Source organism: Rattus rattus, chromosome 5 (genome assembly GCF_011064425.1).
Source record: "Rattus rattus isolate New Zealand chromosome 5, Rrattus_CSIRO_v1, whole genome shotgun sequence".
In the NCBI taxonomy this organism is placed as follows: Eukaryota; Metazoa; Chordata; class Mammalia; order Rodentia; family Muridae; genus Rattus; species Rattus rattus.
The window spans coordinates 149,905,602-149,926,890 of NC_046158.1; the positions used below are offsets into that span (position 1 = coordinate 149,905,602).

At 51.7% G+C, this 21,289-nt stretch overlaps 1 protein-coding gene across 1 annotated transcript; it reads right to left on the reverse strand.

Moving 5' to 3' along the window:
• Positions 1–842: 842 nt before the first annotated feature.
• On the reverse strand, positions 843–20,868 carry Pard6b (par-6 family cell polarity regulator beta). The gene is made up of 3 exons (XM_032904747.1): positions 20,449–20,868; positions 14,364–14,586; positions 843–3,603 (listed from the first exon to the last, which is right to left on the reverse strand). The coding sequence occupies exons 1-3, from the start codon at positions 20,512–20,514 to the stop codon at positions 2,774–2,776; spliced, it is 1,119 nt and encodes a 372-aa protein (XP_032760638.1). The 5' UTR covers positions 20,515–20,868; the 3' UTR covers positions 843–2,773.
• Positions 20,869–21,289: the final 421 nt, after the last annotated feature.

Consider the following 21,289-nt stretch of genomic DNA (forward strand, 5'->3'; position numbering starts at 1 on the left):
AAAACCAGAACACAAACATGAGACAAGGCTGTGGCCCATGCCTGAAATGCCAGTACCTGGGAGCGAAGGCAGGAAAAGCTAGTTTCACGAGTTCAAGGCTAGCCTGAGGCTATAGAACTTTCTCAAACTAACTGCCCTCAGATATCAAACAAAACCACCCCCCTTCCCCAAAACTGTAGTCAAATAACAAAATATTCTAAAGAGAAAAGGCAAACCACCCTTTGACAACTGGGCACAGGCCTCTGAGAACCCAGGACACAGCAGGCAAGGGCGGGAGTATTCGTAACAGGCTAACCTAGACTACATGAGGAGGGGTTCGACTCCTAGAAGTTGTCATTTGACCTCCACAATCGAGATGGGGCCCAACACCCACACATACACAAATACACTTGTGCTCACACATACAAAATACTTTATCTTAATAGCACATGTCCTTTCTGTGTAGCCTAGGCTAGCCTGGGACTCACAGAGATCAGACTGCCTCTTGAGTGCTGGACCTCAAAGGCCTGTCACTGGGCCTGGCCTAAAATTTAAAAAACAAAACAAAACAAAACAAAAAAAACCTCAAAACAACCCAGGGATGGCCGCATGGCCTGTGCCTGAAATCCCACTTCCAAGAGGCCGAGTGTCATGAGTTGGAGGCTAGCCTGGACTATTCAAAGTACAAATGTAAAACAGAGGCCTGGTGTGGCTCCAGGTGGGGAATGTGGTGACTGGGGCCTGGTGCGCAGCACTTAGCCCTGGAAAAGGGTTAAGGGATCAGTGGTGACCCAGTGTCACTCCCAGTGCAGTAACTAAGGATGCCTCATTAGGTGCGCCTCATAGAACGTCAGACAAGGAAGTAGCCTTTATACAAGTCCGTTTTTATTTGTAAAAAATAATATGGAACTAAAGCTAACTTGATTTTCAAAATCAAAGTTCATTTAGTGATAATGTACATTTTTATAATAAAATTGTAGTAAAATACTGACATTTAGTAGTTTAAACAAAGTATCATTCATGTAAAAAAATCATGTTATAGCATGTAAAATTTAATTAGAAAATTCACGGTTCACAACAGCACAGCATCTGGTTGACAGAGTTGATGACTGAGGACAGAACAGAATTCACAGTGAGGCTCGACATCCGGGACAACAGATCTGCACGCTAAGCCGCTGACACTTACGTCTGTGTTCTAAGGAGCCTCAAGAACTGAGCCAACAGGATGGGACCCCCATAGCCAAGATCCGCTGGCTCATGGAGGTCTACTGACCACTCCCTTCATTGGTACGACCTCGTTGTTAACGCTATTGTCCTTTAAATTAAAATCCACACCAGCAGCGATCTCCATTTTCAGACAGAAGAGAAATTCTGCATTTTACAGTTAAAATTTGTACAAAAAAGTCAAGCCCTGAAGTGTTTCTTCCCCAAGAGAAAAGTTCTAATGTTAAAACTCTGTTAAAAAAAAAAAAAAAAGAGAGAGAGAGAGAGAGAGGTAGCATGTGAAATATCTCTACTTACAACGCTGAGCCCATGCACCGCGAATGTGTGTGCAACTGAGCCTTCTGTGCCTCCACCCGAGGGCCGCACTGCATGGTGTGCAGTGTCAGGGGGGATGCTGTCAGCAAGTGGCGGTGCCGTGAGAGGAGGGACTCAGTGAATTCAACGGTCGCTGGCTGGGCCGCTGCACCCAGCCTCAGCCAGGCGCTTGCAGATACCACGTTGAGTATCGATGGCGTCCGGCGCCCTTCATTGGATCAAGACTTCATTTCTGCCGGCTCCTACTACGGAGGATAAAGTCCTTCATCTTGGAGTCATAGTTCAGAGCTGGGAGGTGCCCACGCTCGCCCACCGTCAGGTTAGGAAATAAATAACTGTCCGCCTCAGGGCCTCGGGCAGTCTGAGCCCACGCGTGTGGACCTCAGTGGCTGTGCAGGCAGCACGAGGCAGCCAGGTAAGGGAAGACAACTGCGGTTCCCTCATCCTGAGTGGACGCACGGGAAAGAATAAATAGACTCAAATAACCACCACCCCTGTGAGTGGTGAACTGATGCGGGCTTCCCCAAATGCAGGCAGCACCCTAGAATCCCCAGGAAGAAAACTCCGTCTTTTGAATACAAAGTGCACATCTGTACCGTGTGTAAGTCTCTTAACCCGGGGGCCTTTTTATCCAAAGCAATCCACACTGCCTGGTACACTGGAAGCGTGTGGGAGCCAGCTAACTGCACTGCATCTCACACTCACTCACTCACACACATGTACACACTCACACTCACTCACACCGTGGACGGGGGGCAAAGGACTAGGACACCCTGCAACTGTAAAGCCCCAGGGTGAGGACAACAGGTGACTCCAGGGCCAGGGAGAGGCCCCTAAACATGGCCGGCTAACGGCTTAGAAAACAGGAAGACAGAACAAAAACTGCACATGGAAAAAATAAATTGTCACAGTTAACAGAGGAGCATTTTAAAGTCAGAAAACATCAACGCTGGGAATCTAAGAACTGAGGTTCCCAGTGGCTAACAGACAATCAGACTTCACAGAGGGCAAAGAGCGGGCCCTGCAGGCAGGCGGACACTGGCCACCGCAGCCCGGCTCCAGGCAGGTCTCAGTCAGAGAAGCAGCACCCGCTCTGTGGCCCTGCTCACACTCGCCGGCGTGGTAGACGCCCCACCCCATCCCAGCCACACTAAGGCTGTCGTGGAGTATCACAGCCCGGAGGTCCACAGCATCAGTCTTGTGCCACACTCACACACCGTCCCTCACATCCTCACTCAGAGGACAGCGTGGCGACTCACAACGTTATGATTGTTCCGTCTTCCTCTAAGAGTTTCTGATCCGGAGCTCGGCTTTTCGACTCGGTGTCCAGGCTGCTGGGGGCAGCCACCAGGCTCGTGTCCTGGGGAGGGGAGAACCCGTTCTGCCCCGACTCAAAGCTGAGCTCGATCTGCGTCAGGGACTCCAGGCTCAGGGCCTCCGGGGTGGCCTTCGGGATCTGTTGCGGCTCACCACTGCCTTCAATGATGATGTCGTCCTCATCGCTGTCCTGGTCCTCTGGCTCCAAGCTGGCCCCCACCTGCTGTGGGTAGCCCAGGAGGCTGTTGTCGGTGGACTGGCCGGAGCTGCCGGAAGTCCGACTGTTACGCACCACGTTGTTCCTCTGGTTGGCCGGCCGCACCGTGATGATGAGGTTACGGCTGTTGGCTATCATCATGTCAGTCACCTGGTCCAGGCTCTTGCCTGACACTTCTATACCATTTACTTCTAGAACTTCGTCATTGACAGCCAGCAGGCCCGTGCTCTGGGCCAGGCCCCCGGGGACGAGCCTGGAGATGAAGATCCCGGGAACTTTCTCTAAACCATGCGGCGTCACACGGACGCTGGAGCCGTCCCGGATGTAGAAGCCCAGGGGCTTCTCTGTGCCGTACTTGTACAGACGGACCCTGCGGTGCGTCTCCGGGAGGATGTCCACATCGATGATGGATGACACGGGCCGGAAGTCCTGCGGCATGCTGATGACGATGTGCGGTTTCTTCCTGTGGTTGTCGGGGCGCAGCACGTTGCTCAGCACGTTCTTCTTCCTGATCAGGGTGTCCGTGCCAAAGGCGCTGTAGTCGGCTTCTTCTGCTTGGAGAAAGCAAACGCAGGACGGTTACAGACCCACCAAGAAACACGCCTGCCTGCAGCTGACCCAGCAGACAGCGCCTAAGATCAGCCTCCGGGTGTCAGCTACTCAGCCAGAGCAGAGAGCTGCACGGGTGACTGCCATACCCTCAGAGGACACTAGAGGGCCCCATCACACATCGCAAACGTCACTAACTACTGAACTACTTAAGTGAGCGGTGAAATTCTGACAGTCAAGCACGGCCCACACACCTGCTGTCATCCCCACGCTTAGGGGCCAAAGACAGAAGGCAGGAGAGCTCAAGTTCAAAACCAAAATCTTCTCAGGTGAAGAGGCTCACACTGCCAGGCCAGCCTCTGTCACCCAGGCAGCTGACACACTGGGACTATGTATGTCACCACTCCTGGCTACAACTTCATTTCTTCTCACCCCCCGGGTGTTACCTGGTACTCAAGGCAATCCTCCTCCTGCCTCAGTCTCTGAAAAGCTGGGGTTACAGGATTTACCTCTAATGTTAGCACATCATCAGGCTTGGGCTGGCGAGAGGGCTCAGTGGTAAAGGAGCTTGCCGCCAAGCCTGATGCCGTGAGTTTGGTTTCCAGGACCCACATGGTGGAAAAAGAATCAACTCTCAGAAGTTGTTCTCTGACCTCTGTGTGCACACTGTTGGCAAACATGTACACATATTTAGTACCCACACCTGCAAACCCATCTCTTGTGCAGCGGAGGCAGGAAGATCAGGAGTTCAAGGGCAGCCTCAGCTACATACTGAGTTCAACACCAGCCTCAATGGCATGAGATCCCCTCAGAATTTTTAAATCTTTTAAAAATATATTTGCACGTATGGGAGTTTTGCCTGTGTGTGTGCATATGTACCACATGTGTGCCTGGTGCCCTCAGAGATCAGAAATGGGCGTTGGGTCCCCTGGAACTGGAGTCACACCTTGTGGGCCATGTGCGGGATAGAACCTGGGTTCTCCGGAGGAGCGGCCAGAGCTTTTCCCAACTGAGCCACTTCTCCAGCCAGAATAAAAATGATTTGACACCAGCTACTTGAAAATAAACTCTCTCTTAGCAGGGTGATGGAGCACGCCTTTAATCCCAGCATTCAGAGGCAGGGCAGAATCTCTGAGTTTCTGCTCTACATGTAGAGTGAACCCCAGGACAGCTACACAGGGAAACCCTATTTTGAAGGGGAAAGAAAACAAACTTGAGATACAGTCTCACGCTGCAGACTAGGTTGGCCATGCTGGAGCAATCCTCCTGCCTCTGCCTTTACTGAGCTTGGATTAGTGTTATCCCAACCTGCCTTTTTTTTTTTTTTTTTTTCAGAGCTGGGGACCGAACCCAGGGCCTTGTGCTTGCTAGGCAAGCCCTCTACCACTGGGCTAAATCCCCAACCCCAACCTGCCTGCTTAAAACAGCTCCTTTAAATGCATGTTTTCCTGCATTTAATTAGAACACTTCTGCTTTGCATATTTATCACATCCAAAACAAGGCCGGGGAGGGGAACTCAGGAGAGAAAGATGGCTGGGGTGTGGCAGTGGGGGTGGGGGGCACTTGCCTGGAACTAGTGAGGCCCTCGGTTCAGCAGCTGGGAGGGTGGGGGAAGAGGAACAATCTAACCGCGATGCAGCCAGTGCTCAGTTTGTCTCTCAGCAAATCAGCTCCCTTCTGCCCATGGTCTCTGAACCTCTCACTCCCCACTCGGGCAGAGGCAGAGGTGTGGGATCTTTCATGTTTTCCACCAGGTGTGACGTCAGTGCTGTGGCAGACTGGGGTGCGGGGTGGGAGGGCTCTGGCAAACTTGGAACTCCTGCCCCATCTAAGTTGTGTCATGTCTCTTGGCTCCCAGCAGATTTCCCTCCATGTTGGAAAGCCTTGTTTTTCAGTAAAACTTCCGTTGTTGCTGGTGAGATGGCTCAGTGGCTAGGGTGCTCGCTGCCAAGTCTAGCGACTGGAGTTTGAGCCCAGCCACCCGTAAAGCAGAGAGCCTGCACGTTGTCCTCCAACTTCCCCGTGCCCACTGCATAGAGTATATGCACACAGACAGACAGACAGACAGACACACACACACACACACACACACACACACACACACACACAGCAGTGCTGATAACTAGTAAGTCACAACAAACGCATGTGCTAACCCTGCATCTGCAGCTGAATTAAGACGCATGCCCTGTTACTGTGCACCTGCAGAAGGATGAATTCCTTGAGCCAGCTGAGTATGTCACAGGCTGGAGACACAGCCCCAGACACTGCTCTCACAAGGTGAAGGCAGAAAACAGATGGAGCATCAGGGAGGAAGGGCTGGGAACGGAATGAACTACGGGAGAGCTGAAGCGGCCTCAGGGCTGGTCTGGTCTTCAGGCCTAGAGCCCCAAGGCTCTGGAGGCTCAAACAGGACATTTGAGTTGTTAGAGCCGGGGTTGGGCTACACCAGGGACCTTATCTCAGTGACAAAAGCAAAAACCTAAGCCAACCGACCAAGCAAAACCCAAAATCAAAACCAACCGGGAAGCAATCAATTAACAAAGACAAACAATACTTGAGTAATCAGAGTGCAGGGCTTGGCGCATGTAAGCAGTCAGGAACCCAAGGCTGCCCACCCATCCACAGCTACACAGCAAGGCCAGGGACCACACAAGGCCCTGTTTCCAAAACACTGAACCTCCATGTGCTCCTTCACCCGCAAAGTAACTACCTGGAGATCCCTTACAGACAGACAGCCCAGGCCCTACAGAAATCCTGCTACCCTCTCAGTGGACCTGCCCCAGCTAGGGACCTGCCCCAGCCAAGGACACCCATCATTATCTTGAGATCCCACTCAGGGACTTACAAATACAAAAAAACCGGAGACAGAAGAAGCCAGGTCTTTACGAGACCAGTAACTTCCAGGTTCCTCCTGGCACCTCGGGGTACCAGTGTGTGGCTCCTTAGGCCACGTGCGGAGGCCTAGGGACACCCTGTCTCCCCATCCCTCCAGCCACATCTCACAAAGCATCTGTGTTGTGTCCTTAGGCAGAAAGTTGCTTTATAGTTCGGTTTGAGAAATAAATCCATTGAAGCAGGAGGTTTTGGCAAAAATCTCAATAAAGGCCGTTAGGATTAGTCTTACACTGAACTGTTTATTTCAGAACGACCAATAGTGGAAGCTCGTGTAACATGTCCAGGGGAATTCCAGACCACAAAGCCGAGAAGGCCCCCAAGCTGCTTACATGCCTGCTCATGGGAAACCCTACGGAGAAAACCCAAATCTGCATAATTTGCCTTGGCCTACGACTCCCTCTGAATGCTTGCTCTAAATTCTCAGAAGCACTGAGAGGCACAAAGGCACCTCTGTTCTCCCACCCAGCTAATCAGTTTCCAGCCACTGGGAAAGAAACACGCTGGCGGCAGGCCAGGGTGCAGGGTGTGAGTGTAAAGTGTAAAGGTGACCGTCCAGGAGGGCCCAGCTGGAGGCCAAGGTCACTTCCAGAGGCCATGGGAGTCCCAGAGACCCACAGCGGAGCTGACCAAGGCCAGACAGGACACCCCATGGAGAACTCTATCCCTCAGCCAACTATCTCTGCCCGCTGCCCTTGACAGGAATCCACCCAGAAGCTTCTAAACTTCTAAGCAGCCAAACGTGTATCTCGCACACAGACTCCCAGCTCTCCTAACAGCACACTCGGATGAGGTGAGCCAGGACCCACTGTGATGATGAGCAGTGATGCCCACACTGAAAAGCAGCAACCTTGGGACACAAAAACTTCAGTACAGTAAAAGTACGGGCAGGAAGGCATAGCGAACACCAGTACAGGTCCTCAGCGGGCTCTGGAGCTTGTCTCGTTGCAGGTTCAGAGGAAGACAGGGTAGCTAGGCCTGGTGGCACCGGCTTGTATGGGCAACTACACGGAGGCTGCGGCAGGAGGACTGGCCCCAGGCCAGGCCGGACATGCTCACCTATAACCCAGCACTGGGGGCAGACGTAAGGATCAGGAGCCAACTTGTTGCACAGCGAGGTTAAGGCTAGCTCCTGTCTTTAAAAGAATAAATAAAGCGGGGTGCGGTGAGGTTGGCATTGAGTGTTCAACCGTAGGGCACTGACCTAGCGGGCATGAAGCCCTAGGTTCCAGCCCTGGTAACAGGAGTGTGGTGGTGTTCACAACACCCATAGCTGAGGCGGTGGAGGTGGACACAGATGACTGTGAGTTCAAGATCAGCCTGGGCTACACAGCAAGCCGTGGTCTGGTTTCGCAGGGCACTCAGTGTCACCTTCACAACCAACCTTGGGTTGAGAGGGATAAGAAATGTTTTTAAGGGAGGGTTACAAAACGTCCTGCCTGTCTGCCAGCCAGTCTCTTTCTAACGCACAATGATGAATCGAAAATTATCCAGCAACTTGGAAAGGATTAAATATCACTTTAGCCCATGTTCAAGTGACACGGACCCCTTCTTCCCCATGGAAGAAGCAACCACTCACTACTTTTTCAACCATGCTTTATTATATACAAGCACACCGCTGTCTTCAGATACACCAGTGAAATCGATCTCTTTACAGATGGGCACCATGTGGTTGCTGAGACCTCTGAAGAGTAATCAGGTCCTTAACCGGGCTGAGCCATCTCTCCAGCCCCACTCACTTTTCAAGGAGACGGCCATATGGAACGCTTAGAGCTCAGGACGGGTATATGGAACCAGAGCGAGGGGAGACCTGACGAGGCTGGCAGGGGAGGCAGGACTTCACTGTGGAAATGAGGTGTCCCCAGAGATGAGAAGAGCAGTAGCAGGTAGCAGGATTGGGAGGGGAAGAAGGTTCCGGATGCAGAAAGTGTGTGGGTGTTTGGGGAAGGGAGTGGGTGAAGAGGTCTGATACACGGAGAAGGAAGGGGGTGTACTGGGGGTGCAAACAGGGCTCCTGGGAAGCACTGTGGTCTAAGGACTTCAGCCTTGTGTTGTGAGCCCAGTCATCATGGTAACCTTACCTGGGTTTTCTAGAACGCTCCCTGATGCATGCCTGAAGACTGGTCTCTGTGGGCACTGAGGATGTGACCGCCTGGGGCGGAGTCCGCGTGTAGGACACACGAGGGAAACAACTCAGCTGTGTGTGCTATGACTTGGTGACTGAAAAAGGTTGGCTCAGGGGTAGGAGCACGGCTTCTGTCAGCAGCGATGGGGATCATTTTGTGACCCACAGCTCTAGTTTCTGGAGTAAAGTTTTTATGGCAGTGTCTATACTTCTGTTTGTATTCAGAGGCTGGCCCTGAACTCACTTCCGCCCGGGATTACAGGTTTGTACCACTCACCCTTCCTGCCTCCTTTGAGAAGTAACGGATGTGTATCCCTTGGACTGAATTAAAATTAAACCCTGGCTCAGTAAAATGTAACCTTAAAATGTAGCTACAAAGTCATGTCCAGTGCCAGGTCAAGGTCTAAGAGCTGATTTTCTGCCAGTTTCAGGTGTGTGAGTCACAGAGGCCATGTCCTGAATGAGACCCAGCAGAGCGGGAGGCCCTGCCAGCACTGTTCACCCCAGGACACACAATCTGAGTACAGGTACAGTGGGCTGGGGAGAGAGCCTGCGCTCTAACATGTCCTGGGTCCCAGACTAAGAGATCTGTCTGGAAACACATCACCCTGACTCTGTTCTACAGGAACATTCTACAGGAATGACCTAGTGGGTCTGAGTTGACAAGAGTCTCACTATGTAGCCCTAGTTGTCCTGGAACTCTCTATGTAGACCAGGTTATCCTAGAACTCAGAGAGACCCGCTGCCTCTGCCTCCTGAGTGCTGGGATTAAAGTGTGTGAGTAGTGCCACCATAACTAACACACTCATTTATTGTATGTGACTGTGTGTGTGTGTGTGCGCGCGCGCGCGCGCACGTGTGTGCATGGATGTGGAGGTCAGGAGACAAACTGTGGGAATCAGTTCTCTCCTTCTACCACGTGGGCTCCAGCAATCAGACTCGGGCTGTCAGGCTTGATGGCAACATCAGTACCCACTGAGGAGCCATGTTGCTGGCCCACAGGGAAATACTGGTGCTGGTGGGAGGTCCCCATGCCCCTGTCCCTGGCCTGGACAGGTTTTAAAGACAAACTTCAATATTTCTAACCTGTCTAGCACATCGTCATGGAATAGACAACAGAGGCCAGTGCTTGTCTCACCCTGGCCAGGCCACAGCAGGAGAAACTCCACCCCCACAAAGGAGCTGGAAACCCTCTGTGAAAATAATTGTTCAGATACCAGGGTTTTGTTTTGTTTTTCATGATAATAGCCCAAGAAACAGGACAACATTTTTCTTCTGACAGAAAACTGTTATAAAACAGAACTTTTCAAAGTGCAGAGTGTGAGACTGGTTGTCTAGGCGTCAGCTCTGAGTATCCACACTCAGGCATCAGTCATCACCCCAGAAACTTCAGTGAGAAGCACATCAGATTCTAAACGACCATGGCTTTTAAACGTTAATGGCTTTGGTTAAGTGTTTAAAAAAAATCACGAGGGGATGAGGGTACAGCTCAGGCCACGGTGTCTGTCTGGCACCATGACGCCGTAGTTTCAAAACCAAAGAGCACCACAAAACAGAAAAGACTAAAACTAACGGCTAAAAACACAGACTGCGGCCTTGGTCTAATCCCGGCACACAGGAAGCGGAGGCAGGAACGCCTCCGAGTTCAAGGCCAGCCTGGTCTGTGTAGCAGGTTAGCAAGTCCCAGGCCAGCCAGGCCGTGGAATGAGACCCTGAGTCCAAACAAGAAGAAGACAACAATGAACCAGAAACCAGAACCCGTGGCTCTGGCCTTAACCAGGCCCTCTGCTGGCTTCTCCAGGCCACTGACAGAAACAGCCTCCTGCCTGAGCCTCTGCTTGCTTTAAGAAAATGCTCAATCAGAAGTAGAATGGTGTACGCTATCTTCCATGCTAGGACCTGGTGGTCAACAGCACATACGAGCCAGAGAGCCCAGGCCCACACAAGATATGACTAAGCTTCGGGAAAACTGGTCAGGAGGGTCCCAGGACAGACACAGAGACAGAGCAGGGTGAGGCACTGAGTCAGGCAGGGTGTGAAGGGGTGGGGGTTCGGTGTTGGAAGGTTGGGCCTATCTGTTTACACCAGGACTCCATTAGCTGGAGTGGAAGGCGTCACACGAAGCTTCAAGCGACAGCTGATGAGAGGACCTTGTAATTCTCGCTAAAGCCATAATATATTCCAGGTATGTGTGCATGTTACAGTCATGCACACACTTTGTGTCGTGTATGTCGTGGAGCATGTGGCGTGGAGGCCAGAACTTATGGGAGCTGGCTTCCTTCTCCCACCTTGTTGGCCTGGGCACCACACTGACGTCACCAGTCTTGGTGATCCATACCATGACCTCCTGAGCCAGCTCATTAGCTCTCAAGTACACTTGAGGATGACTGGGAACTCTGTCATCCAGGGTAGCCATGACCTAACTCTCCACCCCCCATCTCCCGCCAGCTCCTGAGTGCTATGATTACAAGGGGCACACAACACACAAATACATATACAATAAAATATACTTATATTACATTTATTCTTCTGTGTGTGCACACACATGCCACAGCACACTAAGGAGGTAAGAGAGGAAACTTCAGAAATCAGTTCCTTCTACCATGTGTATCCTGGGGATAGAAGAACCCTGGTTGTCAAGCTTGGGGCCATCTTTCCAGCCCCAAAGTCTTATTTTTAAACACTAAAAATCTGCCAGGCGAGGTGGTGCAAGTCCTTAATTTCAGCATCTGGGAGATGGTGCCATGGCATAGAAGCCCCTTTCCCCTCACCATTCCCCAGGTGTGACCTGCTCTCCAGTTCTCACCATTCCCCGGGTATGACCTGCTCTCCAGTTCTCACCATCCCCCTGCTCTCCAGTTCTCACCATTCCCCAGGAGTGACCTCCTCTCCAGTTCTCACCATTCCCCAGGTGGACCTGCTCTCCAGTTCTCACCATTCCCCAGGAGTGGCCTGCTCTCCAGTTCTCACCATTCCCCAGGAGTGGCCTGCTCTCCAGTTCTCACCATTCCCCAGTGGACCTGCTCTCTAATTCTCTCCAGTTCTCACCATTCCCCAGGAGTGACCTGGAGTGACCTCCAGTTCTCCACCACCATTCCCCAGGTGTGACCTGCACCATCCCCAGTTCTCACCATTCCCCAGGTGGACCTGCCTCCTAATTCTCTCCCGTTCTCACCATTCCCCAGGCGTTACCTACTCTCCAGTTCTCACCATTCCCCAGGAGTGACCTGCTCTCCAGTTCTCACCATTCCCCAGGAGTGGCCTGCTCTCCAGTTCTCACCATTCCCCAGGAGTGACCTGCTCTCCAGTTCTCACCATTCCCCAGGTGTGACCTCCTCTCCAGTTCTCACCATTCCCCAGGAGTGGCCTGCTCTCCAGTTCTCACCATTCCCCAGGAGTGACCTGCTCCCCAGTTCTCACCATTCCCCAGGAGTGACCTGCTCTCCAGTTCTCACCATTCCCCAGGTGTGACCTGCTCTCCAGTTCTCACCATTCCCCAGGAGTGACCTGCTCTCCAGTTCTCACCATTCCCCAGGTGGGCCTGCTCTCCAGTTCTCACCATTCCCCAGGAGTGACCTGCTCTCCAGTTCTCACCATTCCCCAGGAGTGACCTGCTCCCCAGTTCTCACCATTCCCCAGAAGTGACCTGCTCTCCAGTTCTGCTGTTCTTTCAGCTTTTATGTTGCTTCGTTGTCTTTTTGAAATAGGATCTTGTTATAGAGCCCAGGCTAGCCTCAAACTCACAGTACTCAGTCTGCCTTGGGCTCTTGGACTGAGATTACAGATGTGAGTCACTGAGTGCAGCTGTCATGTTTCCAGTGCCCAGAATCCTAGAATCTAGAATCCTACCCTCAACCCCAGACGACCATTTCTAATCCACATGGGTGGTCAATTCCGAAGACTACTGGGATAATCTGTTAAGCCTAGGATCAAGTTTGTCATCCCCCAGCAATCCCAGCCCTCTGCTGGATTCGGGTAATACACGGTTACGGTACTCACAGCCACAGCTGTGCTCTGCTGCGCTCCTCGCTGTCAGCCAGCTCCCCGTCTCTCCCCTCTGCCCTGCATGGGCGCTCTACACACTGATTCTTGCGAGCAGACAACAGGGCCTCCTGCAATCAGTCTCTGCCCACAGTGTGTGTGCCTGCTGTGGAGCCCACCACCCACGCATGGGCACTTGCGACCGTTAGCACTAACTCGCTCAGAACAGACTGCAGCCCATCAGCAGACGAGACCGGTGGACGTCAGCTTCTCCAAACCCAGAAAACCAGAGAAACTAGGGCCCTAGGAGCGGCGGCGAATGCCCACCCTCCTTCCCTTCAAGATGCTTTCTAGGTTGGTCGGAAAACCGCAAGGTCTTCATCACACTCTGCTCGAAGCTGAAGCAGCTTTTCAAACCTTCCCTTTACCAAATAGGAGGAGTGAATAACCAACAGGACAGGGCTGTCCGTCCTCTACCTGCAGTCCCTCTGCGGCTCTGTCTCTGTCACACACACACACACACACACACACACACACACACACACACACACACACACACACACACAGGGCGGGGCAGTCTTAGATTTTAGGACTCAAGACACTTTCCGAGAGACGATATCCACAGCCCCCAGAATCCCCCTTCCCGTCTCAATCCCAGCCAGGTTTACATTTAGACTGTTTTTGTGAATTAAAACAATATTCTAAAATGGGAAAGAAACAAGATTTTCTTCTTTCCGAGTACCACTCAGAGCCGGGGCTGCCCCCTCAGTTGTCGAGGAAGTGGCCGCAGGCAGCACAGTCCCCCAGACAGAGTGAGAGGGAGAGTGAGCGGTCTGCTTCCGCTGACTCGGAGGGGCTCAAGGCTGCCAAGCTCACTCTTTCCCATCAGTCCAACAGTGAGGACTAATTTCATAATTTTGATTTAAAAAAAAATTAAGAAGAGGGGACTGGCAAGATGGCTCAGTGGTTAAGAGTAGTGGCTTGTTCCTTCAGAATGCACAGATCGATTCCCAGCACCCACGATGCCTGCGACACCAGTTCCAGGGGATCTGACACCTCTGGCTTCTGAGAACAACTGTACCCATGTGTGCAGAACCAAACACACACACATACTCTCTCACAGACACTCACTCTCACACATACACATACACTCTCTCATATACACACACTTACACTTGCATTCGCACACACACACACACACTCTCACACTCTCGCACATGCACACACAATTTAAAAATAAAGCTCTAAGAAGGAAGGCCAGTGGCAAGATGGTCTTGCAGCTCGAAGTACCTACTGCCTATCCCCCTACAAGCTGTCCTCTAACCTCCACAAGACTGTCTCTGTCTCCATAGTGGTTAGAAACACAGATTTTTCAGGCTGGAGAGATGGCTCAGTGGTTAAGAGCATTGACTGCTCTTCCAGAGGTCCTGAGTTCAAATCCCAGCAACCACACGGTGGCTCACAACCATCTGTAATGGGATCTGATGCCCTCTTCTGGTGTGTCTGAAGATGGCTACAGTGTACTCACATACATAAAGTAAATAAATCTTTAAAAAAAAAAAACACACACACACACATAGATTTTCTCCCATACATTCAGGAAGCATGGATGTTAATTAAGCCGGCAACACAATGCTTTAGCTTCTGTACTACCTGGTGCAAGACTTGCACACTACCTGGTGTAAGACTTGCACAAGAGGCAGGTACTCTGTCACAGGCAAGCTCCCCACCCCCCGAAGTGCGTGCTCCTACAAAGGCACTCACCCTTCTTCTGTATAAAGACCCTGAGCAGTGGGTTGGCAGTGGAAACGGCCTTGTGGTAGTTATCATCGTTGTTTATGGGCAGCAGGTCCCCGTGGATGTCTGCGTAGCCCACCAGCACGTCAACGTTGGGGATCTTGTGAACGTGTTGCAGCAGTCCATAAAACTCCTCAAACTTCCCGGGCTTGGATCTTTCCAGTGAAAACCGCCGAAACTCAGCTCCGAACTACGAACATAGGGAACGTATTAGAAGGTACAAAGTTAGCCGCCTTTAGTCCCGCTTGGGAGGTAGAGGCAAGAGGATCTCTGTGAACCTGAAGCCACAGAAAGCCCTGTGGTGAACCTCACTGCCAGGAGCGGAAGGCAAAGAGGTGCAGGAGGCATGGCTACAATCCCCATGCCAGGTCTGTCAGGACAGCCCTGCATCAACTCAGCTCCAACCTTGGGTGACACCGGAGGCATTCACAGGCCTAACTTCCTACCACGGTGGTAATACCCCCATAAAATGACTTATCTTTCCGTGGGCTGTAAGAGTCACATCTAAGTGTATCAAAAGGACTTTGAGCTTCTTGGTATGACATGAGTGATGTCATCATGTAAGGACTATACTGCTTAAGGACAGGAGAGAAGCCTAAGTTTGTGTGGGGAAGGAAAAAAGCATATTAACACACCAGCTTTAAACCCTGCCTGGTCTGGTTAAGGAGCATGTTTATGTGCTGGGACCAGGAGGCTGGCCCGCTTCAAAAGCTCAGCAATTAGTGAGTGAGGAGATTAACCGCCTGAGGGAGGCAGGAGATCACAGGGCAGGCAGGAAGCACCCTCATCATTCCCACTTACCTTCCAGGTCCCTCAAGGCCACACATTAAGGCTCCTCCACTGGTGTGGTAAAAGATCTCAAACGGGGAACCTAAGAAAGGTTCATCTGCCCTCTTCAAAAGGAGCCTCCTCACGAGTCACTGGGTACACAGCACATTAAATGCTCAGTTAAATGCCAGGAGCTGGGCTGATGGCTCAGCAGTCAAGGGCATGTGCTGCTCTTGCGGGGAACTGGGTTCAGTTCTCAGCACCCACAAGGTGGCTCGCAAACACTCCAGGTGTCTCTCTGAGGCTCCCTTCTGACCTCCAAGGGCACCAAGCAGGACACATGGGGTACATGCATGCAGGCAGGCAGGCAGGCAAAACAGTCGTACAGCCACTAGAGGGAAAAAGGGGGGGGGGCATTTGCTCACCCAAGGGGTGGGGTAGTTAAAATCCTATTGTTAACTTTCTTTGTTTGAGGCTAGAGATGGACCTCCGTGGTAGAGTATGAACTTCACATGTGCAAGGCTCTTGGTCCAGAGCCACGGAAAAAGTGTAAATGTTTGCTAAACACGTCTGACTGCCAGACTCTCTTTCTGTATAAATTCCGAGCTAGTCAGGAAACGTGAATGTTCCACAGGAATAGCAGGTGCCAGGCAGAGAAAGGCCCTTATCCCAACCGGCATTCTCGGCCAACAGCAGTCCCGGGACACCCAGCCGTCCAGCCTTCTCTCTACCTATGGCCGACCCTGCTCTTCTGCTCCCCATTCGACATTAGAACAAAACCCCACTGGCCGCTTCTTACTCTTAACAAATTCAAAGTTTCCAAAACACATACCTGAGATATAAACACTAACATTTGTCAGGAAAAATCAGGTGACTCATATTTAAAGTTCTCAAAAAGTTAGTCACGCCTACGCACTTCAGAGTAAATAAAACCCAGGGAACACCCTTCATATCAGTCAGTCTTTCGATGTTATCTGAGGCAGTTTCTCCTCCATTTTCAGGAGGCGGGTCTTACAGCACAGCCACAGTCCACGAGGGGCAGGCTGACTCACCCCAGGCTATCACCCCCTCCCCTGCAGTCTGAATGGAATACACCTAATGACTTAACCCTTTAGGGTTCCCCAAAGCTTCTGCATGCAAGCTCTCTGTGAACACTTTCTTCTCTGGCTTAAACACTTAGATATTGACAGTAGATTGTGCCCCCACCCCCCAAGGCTGGCAAACGATGAAGTGCGGATGAGTTACTTCGTGCAGCAAAGTATGACTGTAAGAACTTTTATGAAGGAAAATCAGACAGAGATCAAACGGACCCAATCAACAATTATTCGCCATGTGATTTTTCTGGCTTGGAATCCAATCTTGGCCTGTTTCCTAGCACATTCTAGAACTTAGGTTTTTTTGGGGGAAGGGGAATGGACCCTGGTCCTCTGGAAGAGCAGTCTGTGCTCTTAACCACCGAGGTTCCCTCTAGCCCTAATGTGGTTTGTTTGCTGGGCTCCCCTGTGGAGTTTTAGCTGCTCTGGGACTTGCAGTGAGAGCTGGGGTTGTGGGGTGTGCAGCACTGTTAATATTGCATTTGCTCATGGGTAGCAAAGAGGACGAGGCATGTCCCAAGACTGTGAGGCTGCGGGCAGGTGTCTTGGCTGTGGCAGAGATGCCGCCAGGCCTGAGTATGCCAGTCAAGCTCCACTGTAGCAGCTATAGCCCCTGTCCTTGAGACCAAGGTTACCTAAGGATATCACACTGATTATGGAGAACTTTCTGGGGAAACAATCAGGAAGCTAAATCAGTTACCAAAGAAAGCTATCACCCAGTTGCTGGTATCACACTTCTAACTAGACCCGTATTTACACTCCATTATTCTTACTATCTGTACCATGTCTCCCTTCCCAGAGCAAAGATAATAAAGTCGACACTATTGTTTCTTTCTTTCTTTCTGGTTGTCCAAGATAGACAGGGATTTCTCTGTGTAGTCCTGGCAGACCTGGAACTTGCTCTGTGGACAAGGCTGGCCTGGAACTCAGAGATCCTCCTGCCTCTGCGTCCACATGCTAGGGTTAAAGGCATGTGCCACCCCTGGCTGACACTACTGCTGCTGTGAAGGAGATCCTACCCATGACCTGCACATTAGCCAGTTCTAGTTAGGATCACGTAACTGTGATATTATAGAACTGACACTGGACCGACAGCTGGTTCAGTAGGTAAAAGTGTTTGTGGCCAAGGCTCACAACCTGAATCCAATACCAAAAAATAACATGGTGGTGAGAATCAACTTCCCAAGGTTGCCCTCTGACCTACACTTACACAGAGGTACCTGTGACTCTCCATACACTCTGTAAATGACCAGAATGTAATGAAAATCTAAATGAACTTTTACCATTCACATAGCACAAAATGAAAGTATTTTTACAAATCTGAGCTAGGTAGGACTAGCAACACATGCCTTTACTCCCAGTGGAGGCAATGAGATCTCTGTGAGTTCGAGACCAGCCTGGTCTACATGAGTTCTAGAACAGCCAGGGCTATGTAGAGAGAGACCCTGTCTTTTTTTTTGGTTCTTTTTTTCGGAGCTGGGGACCGAACCCAGAGCCTTGCGCTTCCTAGGCAAGCGCTCTACCACTGAGCTAAATCCCCAACCCCTTTTTTTTAAATAGTTTTTATTTATTTGTTATTTATAAGTATGCTGTAGCCATCTTCAGACACACCAGAAGAGGGCATCAGATCCCATTACAGATGGTTGTGAGCCACCATGTGGTTGCTGGGATTTGAACTCTGGACCTCTTAACCACTGAGCTGTCTCTCCTCCCAAGGGTCTCTGTCTTAAAAACAACAACAACAACAACAACAACAACAACAACAACAACAACAACAACAACAACAACAGAACAAGCACTGCTCTTCCAGAGGGCCCAAGTTTAGTTCCCACCATGTCTGGTGGCTCCCAAGCACATGTAACTTCAGCTCCAGTGAGTCGACGCCCTCTTCTGGACTCCGTAGGCACCTGCACTCATGCACATACACACACATTTCAGGACAGTCAGGGCTACACAGAAAAATAAAACATCTCAAAACCTCACAAAGCAGGCCTTTGCTGTCTGTCATTCATTAGCAAATAAGACAGCCTGACAGCATTTCCCAAGTTTATCTTCTGACTCCCTGCCTCTGTTCAGGGGAGGGCTCACACTATTAGTATAGGTACGGCAGCTGAAATACACACCACACACTTTGGACAGAACTATGTAAAATATTCAAAGATCAGTAAATGGAAAAGGAAAACAAAAAGCTTGAAATTCCAGTCCACAAGAGCTCAGTTTCCTGCCGGCAGAGACCCACTCCTATCTGACTGGCTGGCACACCTAGCATCTCTACTCATTTTTTTAAATGATAAAAAAACCCCAAAAAACATTAAGGACTCACTACCAAGATCGGGACCATAAAACTCAGTGTTGGTAGTACACAACATCGCAAGTGGTTTTCTTTTCTGACCTCAAGTCCCACAAGCCCAACTACAAAGAGACGCCAGGAGAAAGTCTGTGTGTTGACAGCTACAAACTAGAGAAAAAGACGGACATGTCTGGGAGTCAGTCATCTCCCTATACTAAGTCACTTGCTGTTGTACGGAACCCGGCCAGGAAGGGTGTGTCCCCTAAACTATCATAGTTTTTATTCTAAAACAGTTCTGTGTACACCTGTGTCTCTGTGTGTGCATGTCATGTGTAGGTGCTCTGGGAAGCCAGAACATCAGATCTTCTGGAGCTAGAGAGAAGGCTCACTGGACATGCTGCTCGTCCAGAGGATCTGGGTGTGGGTCCCAGCACCCACTATTTCAACTCCAGATCCAGGGGATCCAACTCTCTCTAGGATTCTGGCCTCCTAGAGCACCAGGCAAACAGGTGGCCACACAGACATACATGCAGGCACTTATACACACAAAATAGTGAATTTTAAGAAAGTTACAGGTGCATGCTGCTTGACAGGGATGCTGAGAACTGAGCTTGGGACTGCGGCAAGAACAGCGCACACGCGTAAGTGCATCTATCTCTCTAACACCAACAGTCCTGTTATTATTAAACAGATCTGTGTACCTATTCTGATATATAAAGTCCTCCCTCCACTTCGTTAAGACTGGGTCTCCTGGAACTCTCTAGATCCAGCTTCAATAGTTAGAGATTAAAAATAAAAAAACATTAAAAGCAAGTGTAGATATGTGACTCTTAGTTACAGAACTTTCCTCTCAAGCCCAGAAACTACACACAAAGGCTCCAGACAGCTTTCCCCACTCACCCTACTCCCAGGACCGATGTTCCCCAAGGAATCCCTTAACCGCCACACTTATTTTTACTGTGGGTGTTCGATACACCGTTCTTTCTGTGTGTCTCACAACAATTTTGTCCTAAATTCTCATGGTCAGCAATGCCCTCTACCACTGTTTTACAAGTTGTTCCATCTGACAAAACCTGGTCCTAGAGCAGAGTTAGGGGGACGTCACACCCTTTAAGTGCTGGTTTTCTTGTCATCTCAGAACTCTCAGAGAACCAAGCTACATAATCCTGCTCCTCCTGGCCTTTCAAAATCAGGAGAGGCTTGCCGACATGTTCGAGCGGCTACAGATCACCTTCAAATTCCATCTGAAAAGCCCCTTTTTGGAAGAAGGAATTCTTCAGTTAATCCCCACGGGCTACTCTGCTCACCCGGCTTTGGGATTGAGGAATTCCACGGAAACTGAAATCACTAACAGAGGCAGACCCGCCAAGGGGGAAAAACATTCGGAATGAAGAGCCGGAATGAAAAGGGTAGCAGCGTCTCGATTGTCAAGCGCAGCACCAGAGTAAGGCGATAGTGCTAATTTCATAGATTAGATGCATACCAAAGTTAGAGCTGGAAAAAGCTCTCCTCCATTCGATGTACCCCCGAATCCCAAGAAAAGGTTACACGAGAAGACAGCAAGGTGTTCCCAAAGCCTCAGACTCGTGCCCGGGGTGAAGGGATTTCCCCCAAAACTATCCCATCACCTTGCACTGGAGCGGTCCCCATCGCACCCGTAAAGCAAGGCGGGAATACGAAGGATAGCAAACAGGGGCTGTACTGCGGAGCAGACGCAAACGCTTCCCGTCGCCGCGCTCCACCAAGTTTCTCTCCTACGTGCTTCGGCCAGCAGATCGCCCTCCCCGCGTTCCCACAGGGCAGCCGAGGTCCATCATCCCTCCACCCTACGTCCTCACCCGGCAGCCCGCGTCTACCATCCAGCCAGCCCTCGTCCCCGTCGCCCCGCCCGGCCGCGCACCTTGCTCTTCACCTCCATGGTGCCCAGGCAGCCGCTGCTCACCCCGTGCCGGTGGCCACGGTTCATGCTGAGCGCCCGGCCGGCGGCGGCCTCGTCTGGGGCCCGTCCTCGGGAGCGCGGGCAGCGGGGCCGCGGAGCGCGGGCTCGGGACTCGAAGCGCAGCACGGCGCTTCGTCACGGCACCTGCTAAGGTCCGCGCAGCGCTGTGCCCGCTGCTCCGTGGCGGCCTGAGGGTCGGACTGGCAGTGCGGCAGGCGGGGACACGGGTCCCTCCCAGGGAGGCTCGGAGGCGGCGGCGGCCGCGGTGAAGAGAGGGCGGAGCACAATCCCACAGCGGCCGCAGCCTTGCTCCTCCGCTGCCTCCCCCGCGGGCACGCGCGCGGCCCGGTGCTCGTGCACCCTGTGCTCGTGCACCGAGCAGGGCCGCAGCCGCGGCACGTGCGCGCGCTCACCTGCAGCCTCCGCCGCGGCTCGCGCTCCGCCCACACCCAATAGGAAGCGCGCACCTGCGCCCGCGGCGACAGCCAATCGGCACGCAGCCTGCGGGGCTCGCGCGGCCCGTGGGCGGGCCTCGTGTCTGGAAAGCCCCGCCCACAGCCTAGCGATTGGCCCTGCGTTGCGAGGGAGGGGCGGGATCACCTGAAACTCTAGGCCTCTCCGGATTAATATGGGGAGCAGCAGGACGCATGCGCTGGCTGTAGAGTTTCCGCCCCGAGAAGGCAATGGGGAAGGCCGGCCGGAAGCGCGAGCGCACCTGGACTGCAGCTCAGGAGGGGGGGGTGTGTTTTTTTGCGCATGCGCGCAAGCGTTTTCGCCCGCTGGGTCGAGTCCGGAGCACCCG